This window comes from Schistocerca americana, chromosome 6 (genome assembly GCF_021461395.2).
Source record: "Schistocerca americana isolate TAMUIC-IGC-003095 chromosome 6, iqSchAmer2.1, whole genome shotgun sequence".
Lineage (NCBI taxonomy): Eukaryota > Metazoa > Arthropoda > Insecta > Orthoptera > Acrididae > Schistocerca > Schistocerca americana.
In genome coordinates, this window is record NC_060124.1 from 35127924 (window position 1) to 35145995 (window position 18072).

The 18072-nt window shown below is 39.3% G+C and overlaps 1 protein-coding gene across 3 annotated transcripts in view; it reads right to left on the bottom strand.

Annotated features, from left to right (window-relative positions):
• LOC124619910 (anoctamin-1-like) overlaps window positions 1-18072 on the bottom strand; it is a 244349-nt gene that overhangs the window by 30810 nt on the left and 195467 nt on the right. For all 3 annotated transcript variants that reach the window (XM_047146544.1, XM_047146545.1, XM_047146546.1), the window contains one exon: window positions 3732-3964. In XM_047146544.1, the coding sequence (XP_047002500.1) occupies window positions 3732-3964 (233 nt within the window). The remainder of the gene's footprint in view (window positions 1-3731; window positions 3965-18072) is intronic.

Below are 18072 nucleotides of genomic sequence, written 5' to 3' on the forward strand. Positions count from 1 at the left end.
GAGCCTTGGCTGCAGGTGTGAGAACGATCATGTGGCCACTGCTACCATCTCTGGACATTTAGTGCAGCACTTCCAACTTGGGTGGCAATTCTCCAAAAGGACGATCCCGCCACTCATAAGGCCACAGTTTGCCCCCTTTCAAACTCACTCAGCTGGCTGTAGGAATCACGAGTGAATCGCCTTGGCGTAGCTACTTGCTTGCTTCGCACATCTGCACCACACTGGGCCTTCTGGCTGTCAGCATTCCCTACTAAAGGGTAGAGACAGATGGCGCTCTGGTAGCTAGGCCACTACACTATCTGTTGGTGGACAAGCAATAGCAGTACTGCTATTATCACATGGTTGGCACATTCTATCAGTGGGTGGAAATCAACTTTGTCTTTCCAGATGCACCTACTTCTTTTTCCAACATTCTTAATTCATGATATGGGTACTAATCAAGAAGGAGGGCACAAGAATACACAGGGAGCACATTTCAATGGGGCCAGGCACTGGTACAGGTCTTGAGGCATATTCCAGCTGGTAAACCCCACCAGAACCGGAGGACAAGTGTCAGAGAGTTGACACCCATTATTGTATGATGGTTATATAAATGAGCAAGAGTTGGTATTGTCAGAACTGAAGAGGTCAAATCCTCATTTTAGCAAAGAGACTAACTATGCGCCTAATCCGAAAGGCACCAGTGGCCATTCTTAGTCTGTCATGATATACTGGGTACAGTAAATGCAAGTAGAGAAGTGTGATCTGCACCTCAAGAATAGTGGGTGGGGAAACAGAGAGCGTTAATGTTTCACACACGCGTAGTCTTTACTTGGTAAATATGTGACAGCCACGTCAGCTTTTTCTAAAAGAGGAGTCCCAAACATTGAGATTCTGCAACAATGTCCAAGAGGTGGCCACCCAAGTAGAGCTGTGGATCAGGAGAACTTATAGTATGACAACGGAAGTGCTAGACTCATGTTTTTATGGGAGAAAATTTGAAGCAATGGGGCAGGGTCCAGGCAAGGACCCTTTGGATGGACCCCTGGAGGTGGAATTCAGCCAAGGCTACAGTTTGGGAGCTATACTAAATGCAAATACTTTCAACATACATGGTGGGGATACCCAATCATCAGATGGTGATAAGGAATAGTTAGTGTTACACACAATATGGAGCCCTGAGAGATGCTATTCTTTTTAACACGTGGGAAGCTGAGCAGTGTACCAACTCTAACCTGAAACAATCAGTGGGATAAAAAGTGACAAAACTTGGTACAGAGCCACAAAAGCCTCAGTCATAGAGAGTAAGAAAGATGTAATGATGCCAAGCTGTATCATATGCTTCATCCATGCAGATTATAAACTGAAGTTTCTTGCCACATTTTTCTGTCTGTTTGTTATTGCTAACATCAGAAACTACTGTAGGGATCTTGATATGGTTTTCACAAGGAGATAGTCTGATTCATGAGGGAGGTTTGTATACAGGGTGTCCCAGCTATCTTGTCCACCCAAAATATCTCTGGAACAATAACAGCTATTGGAAAATGACTTTCACCGGTATCAATGTAGGGCTGGGGCCCATGAATGTACATATTTGGAAACATTCTAAAACGAAAGCATATGTGTTTTTTAACACAAACTTATGTTTTTTCAAATGGACCTCCTATATTTTTTCTTCAGCAATCCATAGCATGACAAAGCATATACACAATGGCATTGATTGCATCGCAATATTCCCATTACATCCCGAGATATTAAGACGCGAAGTTGACGCTTGAAACACCCGACATGCGCTGCTAGCGCACGTCCTGAGGCTCAAGCGTGAACCCCATGCTGTCCGTAGTCGCGATGTGATTGACATGTGTAATCACACTTCCATACTTATCAAGAGGTCCGAAACGAATAATACGGTCTTCTGCCATCCTGCATTAACGTCGTACATTCCAGCAGGTATTTATCCCATAGGCTAGGGGTGATGCGGTTCTGTAACATATCTGTGTACCGCAACGTTAGTCACAAAGTTAACTTCACTTATCGTTAATCCCTTACTAAAAAGGTAATGCCGTTCAACGTTAAAACTTTACTTTACTGTAGATCTACCGCAAGTGACAGTTAATCATTCACTTGTAATAGTAAAACTCATGTTGATGGTTTTAGTGAAACGAGCAAGTGGACTAAAAGTTTTACCGTTGTTTCGGACCTCTTGATAAGTATGGAGGTGTGACTACACATGTCAATCACATCGCGACTACGGGCAGCATGGGGTTCACGCTTGAGCCTCAGGACATGCGCTAGCAGCGCATGTCGGGTGTTTCAAGCGTCAACTTCGCGTCTCAATATCTCGGGATGTAATGGGAATATTGCGATGCAATCAACGTCATTGTGTATGTGCTTTGTCATGCTATGGATTGCTGAAGAAAAAATATAGGAGGTCCATTTAAAAAAACATAAGTTTGTGTTAAAAAACACATATGCTTTCGGTTTAGAATGTTTCCAAATATGTACATTCATTCATGGGCCCCAGCCCTACATTGATACCGGTGAAAGTCGTTTTCCAATAGCTGTTATTGTTCCAGAGATATTTTGGGTGGACAAGATAGCTGGGACACCCTGTATATCACTATATAATATAAACAAATGGTCTGGCTGTAGATATTTAACGATATGCGTGCAAAGCTGGGGTGGGCCACAAATGTAGGTAAGAAAGGACAGCAGTGAGATGTTCGCGTTTAGAAAAAAAGCTATAGGACTGCTGTTTCCATCCTAACCATATGATTGGTGGTGCATCATCTCTCCTGGAAATCACATTGATAGCAGGTTAGAAGGCACCTCAATTCAAGAACCCAGCATGGGCAATCGTCTTTTCAAGCAGTTTGCAGAGTACGTTGGTGAGGCTAATTAGTTGGTAGCTGTTAGTAGACAATGGGGTTTTGCTTAGTTTAAGGACTGGAATGATGACAGTATCTCGCCACTGGAAACCCTGAGTAGATGGAGTTTGTAAGTCGCAATAAGATCATTATACAATTCACGGTTACAGGGTGGAAGGTGAATGGGGGGAGGGGGTGGGGGTGTTAACATGAACTTGACAATAAATAACTCCCCTTACTTCATCAACCCATTATTATTATGCATCTCTCAATTTTCTTCCTATACACTGTCAATTACACAGGGTTGTAGCAGTGCCTACACATCTGCAGAACAAAATAATTCAATTTCATTTTACTGTGAAAGCTATCATCATAGTTTATCACATATGAAACACACAGAGAACTTCAATACGATTACAAATCCGAATATCTCCTCATACAATGACAATATATTCATTTTAATGTTTTTTGTGAGAACATGAATTGTGTATAATTGACTCTGTCAAATAAAGAGAATATACAAAAAATAATAATGATAACACTTAACCATCTATCAATGATGAGGTGATTAGATATATAGTATCAGCTTCGAATTGATAAGAATGTGGAATGTAAACAGTCATGACCATGACAAAGGATTAATCCCATTATTCATCTTGAGTGATTACAAAAACCATGAAAAATAAATTAAATCTTGATGACAAGGAGAACTCTTAAAAAAATATCACCTATTATATCAGGTAATCAGGATCACCAGTTTACCACTAACATTAGTAAAAGAAGAAAAAGTCATCAAGTTTCAATGTTAAACAATGTACTAATCCTAATGCAATCAAAATTTAATTAAACATAGTTTACACATCATGAAAACATTTTGAAACTTACCAGAAGCAAAACAACTGAGAAGCTCAGAATGGTTGCAGGCACTCTCACTTTCCAGAATGGCACATAGGGTTCCTCCAGTCCAGTAACGACATTCACTTTGTTGCGCTTCACATGAGAAAGACGTGCCAGATATTCTGGACGGGGATGCTCAGCCTGGAGATCAAAACCAGTAAGCCCCCAGCGATGTACTATGCTAGCTGAGTACCGTTTCCACAGTTCCAGGAACAGTGTTGCTGTGATACCAACAACGAATATCATTTCTATATCCGGCACACACTTACAGTACTAATAAAAGTCAGTGTCTGCATACCTTGTTAACGCTTCAGTGAAAACAAACAAACAAAAAACCACACACATACACACATACACACACACACACACACACACACACACACACACACACACACACACACACACACACACACACACACACACACACATATTACTTGAGCAGAAGAAAATGAAATTAAGTAACTGGATGATATGTAATACAATAGTGAGAATGATAATTCTATAACAGCAATTACAATATTGGTCTTCAAAGTACTTGCTGGAGCAGAAATAACTCACATTTTGAAGAAGTGATTCATAAAACCCTTTTAAAGGTAACAATGCACATGTTATATTATGTTTAAGCCATTCATGGAAGATGTTAAGATTTTGCACATTCGTATGAGAGGAATGTTTATGATCAACAGTTACAGGCAAAACTGTTTTCATAGATATAAATGAAATCATGTGACTAAGAGGGTCAACCGTCAACATCATTCCGCTAAATTCAAATGATAGAGGAAAATTACTGTCAAAATCTTTTTATTTATTTAGCCGCCATCTCCAGACAATCTATGGATGCTGTCGGAGGATGAATGAGGGAAGGTCCAGGCTGTGGCTCAGCACTGTAGCGCATTACAATAGTTATTTGAACTTTCAATTACTATCTTCATTCTAACTCATAAAAGGCAAATCAGACGATCAATTTTTGCTCTGTTGTACCAGAAGACAGCATGCAATAAACTTTTCTGAATTTGCCAGTTATCAAACCCAGATTTTTTCTTCACAATGTTACATAGTTGAAAATCCACCTCTTCACTTTTAACACAACAGCTGCTGCACCCGGCACGAGTTGTTGAACTTAACATTTTGCTTAGATCTGGACTAAAATTTTGTAGTAGTAGTAGTAGTAGTAGTAGTAGTAGACGATTAGTAGCAGCAGCTTTATTCATCCGTAGATCTCTTTTTACAAGGATATAGGACATGTCAAAGTATTTACAAGTTTAGACCAATTTAAAATAAGCTAATTCGTATAGACATATGATTACAAGCATCTAGTCAGAGACAATCATTAGATTTACTCATGGTATACAATTGAATCTCAAAGCATTCAAGTAGCACTTGTCTCTGAGTGGTATGATTCCTTGTGAACACATTTGATGCTGTTTGACTGAGGGCCCCCACCCCCAACACATTTGATCCTGTTTGACTGAGCTCCCCCCCCCCCCCCCCCAATCTCTATCTTTTACAGCAATACAGGCTGAACAACAATAAAACTGACAAACTACAGGGACGCATTCCTGACTGGAAATGGAAGAAAAAAGGTCCTATGAACATGTGTCCAGAAATCCACTGTTGCCACAGCAGATGGTGCTGACAAATGAAAGTTCCTCTGACCACGTGCCTTATGTTCCTTTTGTGTTGCAGCCCCTGTGACTGACACAGCATACCCCCCACAGACACCAACCACATCACAAGACATTTCACACCCTTTATGGGCATTTGTGATATTATGGATCCTTTCAGGCAGACGTACATGCAGGGAGGTGGCAGACTGTGTATACACCAGATTTGTAGGACCGGATTCTACAGGATATTGAGATAAACTCTAGACAAACTCCGGGCATGTGGTCTGCCAACATGGTGTAAGCCAAAGTACCGTTATGTGTATCACACATGACAACTGCTACTATCCCTATTACTGCAATGAGTACAAGAACAGTGGATTTCCCTTTACAGGAAGGATTTTGTCAATGGTTTTTGCACCAGACAGTCACAATAATGAGATTTCTGTCATCAGTCTGCTTTACTGATGAAGCAACATTCACCAGGATTGGCATCATCATCAATCTGCATTATCGTCAAAATGGCTCTGAGCACTATGCGACTTAACTTCTGAGGTCATCTGTCGCCTAGAACTTAGAACTAATTAAACCTAACTAACCTAAGGACATCACACACATCCATACATCCATGCCCGAGGCAGGATTCGAACCTGCGACCGCAGCGGTCGCTCGGCTCCAGACTGTAGCGCCTAGAACCGTACGGCCACTCCAGCCAGCGCATAACTGTCATCTGTGGGCTATGGACAAACCTATGGAAATGGTTGAGGTGTTTCATCAGTATCAATTTGTGGGCAGGGATTCGTGATGACCATATACTTGGACCAGATATTATTCCACAATGCCTCCAAGAGTCTCCAAGAGTACGACAATCCATGATACAAAGTGTGAATGCATGAGCTGCATCCCACGGACGCCACTTTGAACGAATATTGTGACGTGGATGTTGTGCAACTCTGCACTGTGTTCCAGGACGATTTGTTGTCACTGCGTGCATACAGTCCATTTCCGGACAAGTGTTCATAGGAACTTTTTTCATCAATTTCCAGTTAGGAATCTGTCCATGCAGTTTGTCAGTTTTATTAATGTTCACCCTGTATAATGCTCTGGTGTCAATCTGCTGGATTTCAATTTGATTTTGACCCAGTAGTGCTTGTGTTTGATGCTCAGCACCTTTATTATTACTATTTATTTATTTATATATAAAAACAAAGATGAGGTGACTTACCGAACGAAAGCGCTGGCAGGTCGATAGACACACAAACAAACACAAACATACACACAACAAACTGTTGCCTCATCAGGAAAGAGGGAAGGAGAGGGGAAGTTGTGTGTATGTTTGTGTTTGTTTGTGTTTGTGTTTGTTTGTGTGTCTATCGACCTGCCAGCGCTTTCGTTCGGTAAGTCACCTCATCTTTGTTTTTATATATAATTTTTCCCACGTGGAATGTTTCCCTCTATTATATTTATTTATTTATTTGCAAGAAATGAAAACAGATTATTCCAATTTTTAGTTTCTATTCACATTTATTGACTAATTGTTAATGATTTACAGTATAACAAGTTTGGCCACTAAATATAAAAATGAAAACAAGGGCAATTTTACATTAAAAAAACTTAACTTCTTTATCAACAGTCTAAAAAATAATACAGACACTATTTTGAAAAGTTCAGTTACTTGCAGAATGGATGTTTCCAGGATCAGTCATAACTCTTAAATTTAAAATGCTACAATGCAAGGACTGAGCAGATTTCAATATCTATCAAGAAAATGTAAACCTGTGGGTTGGTTTTTGTAGGTTTCTGGTCTTTGCCAGTCTGTATCAGGGTATATTAAGTTTGATAAAGGATATCTTTTAAGTGATTGTTGTGAGAATTTAAGTGAAGTGGTTCTATTAATTCTCCTATATAAAGAAATATTTGAAAATGGATTTCAGCATTTCTGATTCTGAGTTTGAGATACAGTAACAACCTTGAGTGCCTGAGCACCATATTAGGTGCCACTGACAGCAATTACATGTCACCAGAGTTTCTTTGGATTTTGTGAGAGATCTCTCAATATTATTATGTTACATTATTCACTGAAGGTGCCACATGTCACCCTTTTAACAACTAATTGTGTTTCTACATTTATATCTACATAAGTACTCTGCAGGCCAGCATATGGTGCATGGCAGTAGGTACATCGAACCATTTCTTTTCCTCTTCCACTCTCAAATGGAGCGAGGGAAAACTGACTGACTATATACCTCTGTGTAATCTAATTTCTCTTGCCAATGTGGTTCTTACACAAAATGAACTTTGATGGCAGCAGAACTGTTGTATAGTCAGCTGCAAATACTAGTTCTCTAAATTTGCTCAATGTTTCACAAAAAGAATGTTGTCTTCCGCCCAGGGACTCCTATTTGAGTTCATGAAGCATCTCCATAATAATTGCATGTTAATCATATCTATCAGTAACGTATTTAGTGGCACATCTCTGAATTACTTTAATGTCTGCCTTGAATTCAACCTGGTGGGAGGTCCAAAGCACTCTAGGAGAACACAAGAGTCGGTCACACTAGTGCTCTACATGCAAACTCCCTTATAAACACGCTAAACTTTCATAGAATTCTCCCCATGAACAGAAGTAATCATTCACCTTCCCTATAACTGACCTTATATGATCATTCCATTTCATATTGTTATGTCTTGTTATTTACTTGTCATGACATTACTTTATCAAGCAATTCACGACCATTTTTTCTAATTACTTGCTTTAACTCAGATTTTTATACATATGGAGAAAGCTATCCTAACCATTAAATTGCTTATGTACATAGATAACAAGGGCAGTCCTATCACACTTCTGTCATGCACTCCTGAAAATACTTGTCTGGTGAACACTCACTGTCAAGGATAACATACTGGGTTCTATTACTTAAGAAGTCTTCAAGCCACTCACATATCTGGGAACATATTCCATATGCTCGTACCTTCACTGATAGTCAGCAGAGAACACCATGTCATACGCTTTCTGGAAATGTAGGAATATGGAATCTGCCCATTGCTCTTCATCCATGGTTCACAGGATATCATATGAGTTTTACTTGAGCAATGCTTTCTAAATCCGTGCTGTGCTTTTCTGTCTCAAGGAAATTTATTATATTTGAACTCTGAATATGTTCAAGAATTCTGCAGAAAATCAGTGTTAAGGATATTGATCTGTAATTTTGCAGGTCTTTTCTTTTATCTTCTTGCATACAGGAATTACCTGCACTTTTTTCAGTCACTTGGGATTTTGCACTGGGTGAAAGTTCATGATAAATGCAAGCTAATAAGGGGCCAGTACCACAGAGTACTTTCTGTAAAACCGAATTTCTATTCAATACAGATCTTACACCTTATTTCCTTTCAAGTATTTCAGTTGCTCCTTTATGCCAGGGATGCCTCCATATGGGAGTCAGAGCAATGGTCAGACGACAGAGTCTATAATCGTCCATTGTGAATGATTTCTTAAGCACCAAATCTGAAACTTCAGCTTTCCTTTTGCTGTCTACAACTGCCACAACAGACTGGTTGATGAGTGATTGGACAGAACCCTACAACCCACTTAGTGATGTTACGTAGGACCAGAATTTTCTCCAGTTCTCAGCAAGATCTTTTACTAAGATATGAAGGTGGAAAATGTTTTATTGTTTGCACATTGATCTTTTTACAGATGCAAGAATTTCTGCTAACTAAACTAGCATTTCACCATTACTTTCTGAACTGCGACTGCAACAATCTCTGCTTCCTCAGCATTTCCAAAATCTTGTTATTAAAGCACAGTGGGTCTTCTCCATCTTTAATACACTTCTTCAGCATGTACTTCTCCAGTGGAACTAAATGGCTTCCATTCACTGTGCAAGTGTGATGCTAACAACTCCTCATCTGCTCTTTGCAACATGAATATGCTCCTTGACTCCCTGATGGGTTTATTAACTTTAGTAATGACTGCTATGAAGACGATATGATTACCAATCCCTGTCTCTATACTGACACTGTCCATAAGGTCAGGCTGTTTGTAGCTACAAGACCTACAATATTTCCAATGCATGTGGGTTGTCTAATAAGCTGCTGAAGACAGTTTCGGAAAAAGAACATGTTCAGAACAATTTTACTAGACTGCCACACCACCTGCAGTGAGTCATAGATGGCCGGTATATGCTCGACTAGCTAGTTACCTCCAAATAAAACTGCATGACAGGGGGCTGAGTGTAGACTTTCTTTGAATGATTTTATAAGTAATGTGGCTGCATCAAGTGGGTGGTAAAAATATTCAACAATTAACTTAGTTCACTCAGGCCTGTTATTCACATCCAGGTAATTTCACAGTCAGATTCAATTTTGACATCAAAAATGCACTGCAAGCTCACTGGTCTATTATTCGGATCAGCACACCAATTGCGTCCAGCCAACAGCAATATGCAGTGACTGGGCAAGCACACAATCTACAGTAATTTTAGCTTGTCTATATTTAAGGGTCAGTTGTGTACAGCTCCCTTTTGGCCCAAATAACAAATTAGCATTCATGTGCTTCACTTAATAGTTAGTGAATTTTTTTGTAGAATTAAGCATAAGTTTTTAAACAAATTAAAATCAGAATGATTAACAAAATGATACTAGATATTGTATCCCAAAGAATAATGACGTATCTGAATGCAATGGTTTTAATACAACTTGGAAATCTAATTGCAAGCAAATAACCAGAAAAATGCACGAAAAGGTTGTCATATAATTCTAAATAGATTTACAACAATTATTTAAATGATGTGATTGAGAGAGCAGAGCAAAGCAAGCAGAGCGACAAATGAAAGTCCCGAACGCTAACTAATCTTGGAGTTTGTAGCACATATGAAAGTATTTAAATAAATCACAATGTAAAAAAGCTCAGTTCCTATTTCAGCTAGGAACATGGGTAAAATGTTTTTGGTTTATCCTGGACAAGTAGCCACTTGTATAGCCTTTTCAACGTCTGTCTCACTGTAGCTATGTTACAGTACATTAAGCAAGGTTTGAACCAGGAACTGGAGCTGGTGCCCAGGCAACTTTACAAATTGATTAATTCCTTTTGCAAAAGATTTTAATTGGGATGAAATTAATGCTCTGCTAATAGCACCATTTTATGGGCACTATTCGGACTTTACTTGCAAAAACAGTCACCTCATTCGAATTTTATTTGCAAAAACAGCGAACCTTAAATAACTCCGGGCTGGAGTGAGACTTATGGTTTTAATTTGATTCACCAATGTATCAGACCTTGATCTAAGAAAAGTCTTAACTGTCCATGAAGGTAGATAAAGGGATGAACTCTCAATGAAAATTTTTGTCCAACATCCTTTTCCCATTTTCCAGATAAATGCTGCACATAAAATTCATTCTTACATGAACTGAATGTGCAGAAATAATTTAAAGTAAGTCAACTAAATAAAACATGAATTCTTACAATAAAATTGAAAAAAAAAAAAATCTACAGGGTGACAATTATTGAACTATATGAAATACTTCGTAACTTCTGAATGGTTTGTGTTAGGGTGTTTAAACTGCACGGTTGGCCATGTGGCATGATAGGAATCAGCATGCACTGTATGGTTTGGTTTAGCAATGAAGCCCACTTTCATTTGGATGGGTTCATCAATAAGCAAAATTGGCGCATTTGAGGCACTGAGAATCTGCATTTTGCGCTTGAGAAGTCTCTTTACCCTCAACGGATGACTGTGGGGTGTGCAATGTCCAGTCACAGAATAATCGGTGTGATTTTCCTCAATGGCACAGTAACTACTGAACGCTACATGAAGGTTTTGGAAGACGATTTCATCCCCATTATCCAAAGGGACCCTGACTTCGAAAAGATGTGGTTCGTGCAAGACAGAGCTTGACCCCATCGAAGCAGGAGGGTGTTTGGTGGTCTGGAGTACTACTTTGGGGACTGCATTCTGGCTGCAGGGTCCCCAGAAGCCACTGGCATTGGCCTCGATTGGCCACCATACTCGACGGATCTGAACACATGCGACTCCTTTTTTGTGGGGCTATATTAAAGACAATGTTTATAACCCCAAAACCATATTGCTGGGCTGAAAACAACCATTCAGGAGGTCATTGATGTTCCAATGCTTCAGTGGGTCCAGCAAAATTTCGCTATTCGTCTCTGCACCACATGACAGTAGGCATATTGAACATATTGTTGTTGTTGTTGTTGTGGTTGTTGTGGTCTTCAGTCCTGAGACTGGTTTGATGCAGCTCTCCATGCTACTCTATCCTGTGCAAGCTGCTTCATCTCCCAGTACCTACTGCAACCTACGTCCTTCTGAATCTGCTTAGTGTATTCATCTCTTGGTCTCCCTCTACGATTTTTACCCTCCACACTGCCCTCCAATACCAAACTGGTGATCCCTTGATGCCTCAGAGCATGTCCTACCAACCGATCCCTTCTTCTTGTCAAGTTGTGCCACAAACTTCTCTTCTCACCAATCCTATTCAATACTTCCTCATTAGTTATGTGATCTACCCATTTAATCTACAGCATTCTTCTGTAGCACCACATTTTGAAAGCTTCTATTCTCTTCTTGTCTAAACTATTTATCGTCCATGTTTCACTTCCATACATGGCTACAATCCATAAAAATACTTTCAGAAACGACTTCCTGACACTTAAACCTATACTCGATGTTAACAAATTTCTCTTTTTCAGAAATTCTTTCCTTTCCATTGCCAGTCTACATCTTATATCCTCTCTACTTCGACCATCATCAGTTATTTTGCTCCCCAAATAGCAAAACTCCTTTACTACTTTAAGTGTCTCAATTCCTAATCTAATTCCCTCAGCATCACCTGACTTAATTCGACTACATCCATTATCCTCATTTTGCTTTTGTTGATGTTCATCTTATACCCTCCTTTCAAGACACTATCCATTCCGTTCAACTGCTCTTCCAAGTCCTTTGCTGTCTCTGACAGAATTACAATGTCATTGGCAAACCGTAAAGTTTTTATTTCTTCTCCATGGATTTTAATACCTACTCCGAATTTTTCTTTTGTTTCCTTTACTGCTTGCTCAATATACAGATTGAATAACATCGTGGATAGGCTACAACACTGTCTCACTCCCTTCCCAACCACTGCTTCCCTTTGATGTCCCTCGACTGTTGTAACTGCCATCTGGTTTCTGTACAAACTGTAAATAGCTTTTCGCTCCCTGTATTTTATCCCTGCCACCTTCAGAATTTGAAAGAGAGTATTCCAGTCAACATTGTCAAAAGCTTTCTCTAAGTCTACAAATGCTAGTAACGTAGGTTTGCCTTTCCTTAATCTAGCTTCTAACATAAGTCGTAGGGTCAGTATTGCCTCATGTGTTCCAATATTTCTACGGAATCCAAACTGATCTTCCCCAAGGTCAGCTTCTACTAGTTTTTCCATTCGTCTGTAAAGAATTCGTGTCAGTATTTTGCAGCCAAGACTTATTAAACTGATAGTTCGGTAGTTTTCACATCTGTCAACACCTGCTTTCTTTGGGATTGGAATTATTATATTCTTCTTGAAGTCTGAGGGTATTTCGCCTGTCTCATACATCTTGCTCACCAGATGGTAGAGTTTTGTCAGGACTGGCTCTCCCAAGGCTGGCAGTAGTTCTAATGGAATGTTGTCTACTCCCGGAGCTTTGTTGCGACTCAGGTCTTTCAGTGCTTTGTCAAACTCTTCACGCAGTATCATATCTCCCATTCCATCTTCATCTACATCCTCTTCCATTTCCATAATATTGTCCTCAAGTACATCACCCTTGTATAGACCCTCTATATACTCCATCCACCTTTCTTCTTTCCATTCTTTGCTTAGAACTGGGTTTCCATCTGAGCTCTTTTCTCCAAAGGTCTCTTTAATCTTCCTGTAGGCAGTATCTATCTTACCTCTAGTGAGATAAGCATCTACATCCTTACATTTGTCCTCTAGCCATCCCTGCTTAGCCATTTTGCACTTCCTGTCGATCTCATTTTTGAGACGTTTGAATTCCTTTTTGCCTGCTTTATTTACTGCATTTTTATATTTTCTCGTTTCATCAATTAAATTCAATATTTCTTCTGTTACCCAAGGATTCCTACTAGCCCTCGTCTTTTTACCTACTTGATCCTCTGCTGCCTTCACTACTTCATCCCTCAGTGCTACACATCTTCTCCTACTGTATTTCTTTCCCCCATTCTTGTGAATTGTTCCCTTATGCTCTCCCTGAAACTCTGTACAACCTCTGGTTTAGTCAGTTTATCCAGGTCTCATCTCCTTAAATTCCCACCTTTTTGCAGTTTCTTCAGTTTTAATCTACGGTTCATAACCAATAGAATGTGGTCAGAGTCCACATCTGCCCCTGGAAATGACTTACAATTTAAAACCTGGTTCTTAAATCTCTGTCTTACCATTATATAATCAATCTGAAACCTGTTAGTATCTCCAGGCTTCTTCCATGTATACAATCTTCTTTTATGATTCTTGAACCAAGTGTTAGCTATGATTAGGTTGTGCTCTGTGCAAAATTCTACCAGGCGGCTTCCTCTTTCGTTTGTTACCCCCAATCCATATTCACCTACTACGTTTCCTTTTCCCCCTTTCCCTACTGACGAATTCCAGTCACCCATGACTATTAAATTTTTATCTCCCTTCACTATCTGAATAATTTCTTTTATTTCATCATACATGTCTTCAATTTCTTCGTCATCTGCAGAGCTAGTTGGCATATAAACTTGTACTACTGTGGTAGGCGTCGGCTTCGTATCTATCTTGGCCACAATAATGCGTTCACTATGCTGTTTGTAGTAGCTTACCCGCATTCCTATTTTCCTATTCATTATTAAACCTACTACTGCATTACCCCTATTTGATTTTGTGTTTATAACCCTGTAGTCACCTGACCAGAAGTCTTGTTCTTCCTGCCACCGAACTTCACTAATTCCCACTATATCTAACTGTAACCTATCCATTTCCCTTTTTAAATTTTCTAACCTACCTGCCCGATTTAGAGATGTGACATTCCACGCTCCGATCCGTAGAACGCCAGTTTTCTTTCTCCTGATAACATCCTCTCGAGTAGTCCCCGCCCGGAGATCCGAATGGGGGACTATTTTACCTCCAGAATATTTTACCCAAGAGGACACCATCATCATTTAACCATACAGTAAAGCTGCATGCCCTTGGGAAAAATTACGGCTGTAGTTTCCCCTTGCTTTCAGCCGTTCGCAGTACCAGCACAGCAAGGCCGTTTTGGTTAGTGTTTCAAGGCCAGATCAGTCAATCATCCAGACTGTTGCCCCTGCAACTACTGAAAATGCTGCTGCCCCTCTTCAGGAACCACACGTTTGTCTGGCCTCTCAACAGATACCCCTCCGTTGTGGTTGCACCTACGGTACGGCTATCTGTATCGCTGAGGCATGCAAGCCTCCCCACCAACGGCAAGGTCCATGGTTCATGGGGGGAGGGGGGGCATATTGAACATGTCATAACCTAAATCCAAATAACTGTAGTGATGTTTATATGTTGAATAACATGTGTGCATGGCATAGTTTGTAACTAATTTACCTTTTTTTCAAAACAGTTCAAAAATGGTCACTCTGTAAGCTTCACTTGGATTTTACATGCAAGAAACATATTTTTTGTGAGTTTTTTTTTTTTTACACTTGCCACTTCTATGCTTCAAACTTGTGCGAATGGGTACAAGCAATCAGTTCGAAAGACAATTAAAAAATCTATATAGTATCAGTTACCACTTGAGTCAACAAATATCTAAATCGGTTGCCAAGCTATGGCTATCTAATGTCAGAATTATGCAGAGTAAAAGCTGGGAACCAGAATGAAAATTACTCCTATCATAGCACAAAAAAGGTGAATATGTCCTGGGCAGAGTTAGGGATATAACAGGAGGGAACTAACTTTTTGACTTACCTGGCAGCTCCAAAGACATTTAAATCAAAACCCCTTGACATATTCACACTTTTTTATGAGTTAACCCTACTACCCCAACTGCAAGGTGTTGGAAAATCTGCATCTTGTAATTTATAGATGAAAGTCCCTGATCCTGTGCCTGAACTACAGAAGACTTGCCAGCCTTAGTAAACAACAGACATCATCATATGGCTGAAGAGCATATACGTAGCAGTTAAAAAAGTCTCTGTGGCAGACAATAGACTGAACATGTCAAGAGGTTTTGACTGAAATGTCTTTGAAGCTGCCAGATAAGTCAAAAAGCTAGTTCAAACAATAGAAAATCCAGGATGGAATGTAACACTATTATGAAATAGGAAGTTGCTATTCACCATACAGTGGGGATGCTGAGTTACAGATAGGCACAACAAAAAGACTGTCACAACATAAGCTTTCAGCCATCAAGGTCTTCGCGTCCACACACACACACACACACACACACACACACACACACACGACTACTGCAGCCTCTGGCAGCTGAAGCTACTGTCGCAAGTTTGTGTCCGTATCTCTCTCTCTCTCTCTCTCTCTCTCTCTCTCTCTCTCTGTGTGTGTGTGTGTGTGTGTGTGTGTGTGTGTGTGTGTGTGTGTGTGTTTTTGACAAAGGCCTTGATGGCCAAAAGCTTATTTGTGACAGTCTTTTTGTTGTGCCTATCTGCGACTCAGCATCTCTGCTATATAGTGAGTAGCAACTTTCCTTTCCATAAAAAACTAGTTCCATACTTTTACATCCATAACTCTGGCCAGGACTTTTCTTGTGCTATGACAGGAGCATTTTTCATTCTGGCACTATAATGTTCCATTGCACTCACCTATAATCACCCTATGCTCGTAACACAACTACCTTGAGCAATTTTATCATGTGCGCCTCATCGACTGGCCAATATTAGCAAGCTTACCCACAGAGATCACACTAACAGAAGACCTTTATTCTACCAAGGGCAGTGACTAAAAGACTGAGGCTCCTCTGCTCACTTACTCCAGAACTTGGTCACATGACCAACTACTGGAGTCAAGACTGCTACTTTCCATGGGCCACATTATCAAAAGTAATGTGCTTTACATTGCCTTGTATACATTAAACATATTCTTTAATCAGCATATATTTATATCTTATCCAATATCTAAATAGCTGTGCTTTATCCCTTTAATTTATTATGTTACATTTGCCCACAGAGGAAGTCACAGAACTTTGTCAAATGCATGTTGGTGTATTACTTGTGTTTTTCGGCACTACACACTTCAAAGCACATTTCGTAATTCTTACAAACTTAACGAATTATATTTACATACATTAATATATGTAAGTCCCTAATGCAAAGTCAACATGCTGAAGGCAAATGACAGCATGCATATGTGGTACTCTGTTTATCACAGTCAATTAAATATCATAAAAATTTTGTTTAATAATTTATTTACGTGCACATCACAACCAAACTCGCTCATCCTGTAGCTAAAGTCATGACCTGGTGTATCACACATATTAATAACATGCCTGCAAATGGTTATTGCTTTGTTAGAAATGTACAAACATTTAAATTTCAATAACTTATAAGCTAAACGTACAAATACAGTAGTAATTTTATTGTGTTCTTGGGCCTCAACAGATTCCAAAGATGTGCTTATATTTTCTGTAACTCAACTGCAGTTTTAGCTATTTTAGTGAATATACAACGCTTTTATTTAAGGGAGGTTTGTAACGTCAAACAGGCCCACTTGGAGCAGGAGAGGCACCACAGGACATTTTAATTTCCACTGTCTATACTTTTAAAAATAAATTCATAAAACTTTGTCTGACCAGGAAGTACTCAGGATTCACACTCACAGCAGTGAAATTTCAAAAACATAACAAAATAAATTCTTTTTACATGTGAAATTTCATCATTTTTTCACTCACTAATGGCTGCATTTATTGCTATAGGTACACTTTTCTTCATAAGTAAGAGAGATTCTTCAATGAATTTTGCACAGCAGACATACCACACTTACAGGTGTGTGAAACTCTAAAATTTTATTTAATTTATGAAAAATGAATGAGCTGTTACATTTTCAACTTCATGTTTAGAAAAAAAAAATCAAATTTTATAGTTAATTATCTCAATTTTTACTACAGTTTTTAAAAGATATGTTTTGTCACTAAATACAGTATTTTTGGCGATTGTAATGAACATTCCCCCTTCATGAACTACCCTGCTAGATCTTGACTACCGTAAGTGGGTTCAATTGGATGTAGTTTGCCACAGATAAACAGTGATGAACAGGCTGGTGCAGGTTAGTTTAATGTGAAGAGCTGTATCAAAAACCAGTACAACAACACACCAAGTGAAGTGTGCATTGATTTGCACACTGGACTCATATTTTGAAGCATGGTGTTTCAAATCCCTGTCCAGCCATCCAGATTTAGATTTTCTGTGATTTCCCTAAACTGGGATGGTTCCTTTGAAAGAGCGCAGCCAATTTCCTCCCCACTCCCCCTAGTCCGAGCTTCTGCTTTACCTCTAATGACATCATTGTTGATGGGATGTTAAGCTCTTATCTTCCTTCCAAAACAACAAACAACGTATCTATCCAGTCTGTCAAGTATTATTCTGAACTAGAACCATAGTTTCTGCAAATGCTTCTGCCCAAGGCTAAATGTTTTGAGTTCATTCTCGAAATATGACATTTCTTCCTCTTTATGTCATTTACTGAACATTCAAATCTTCTTACTTGACTTAGCTGCCTTTTGTACTTTGGTAGTTATT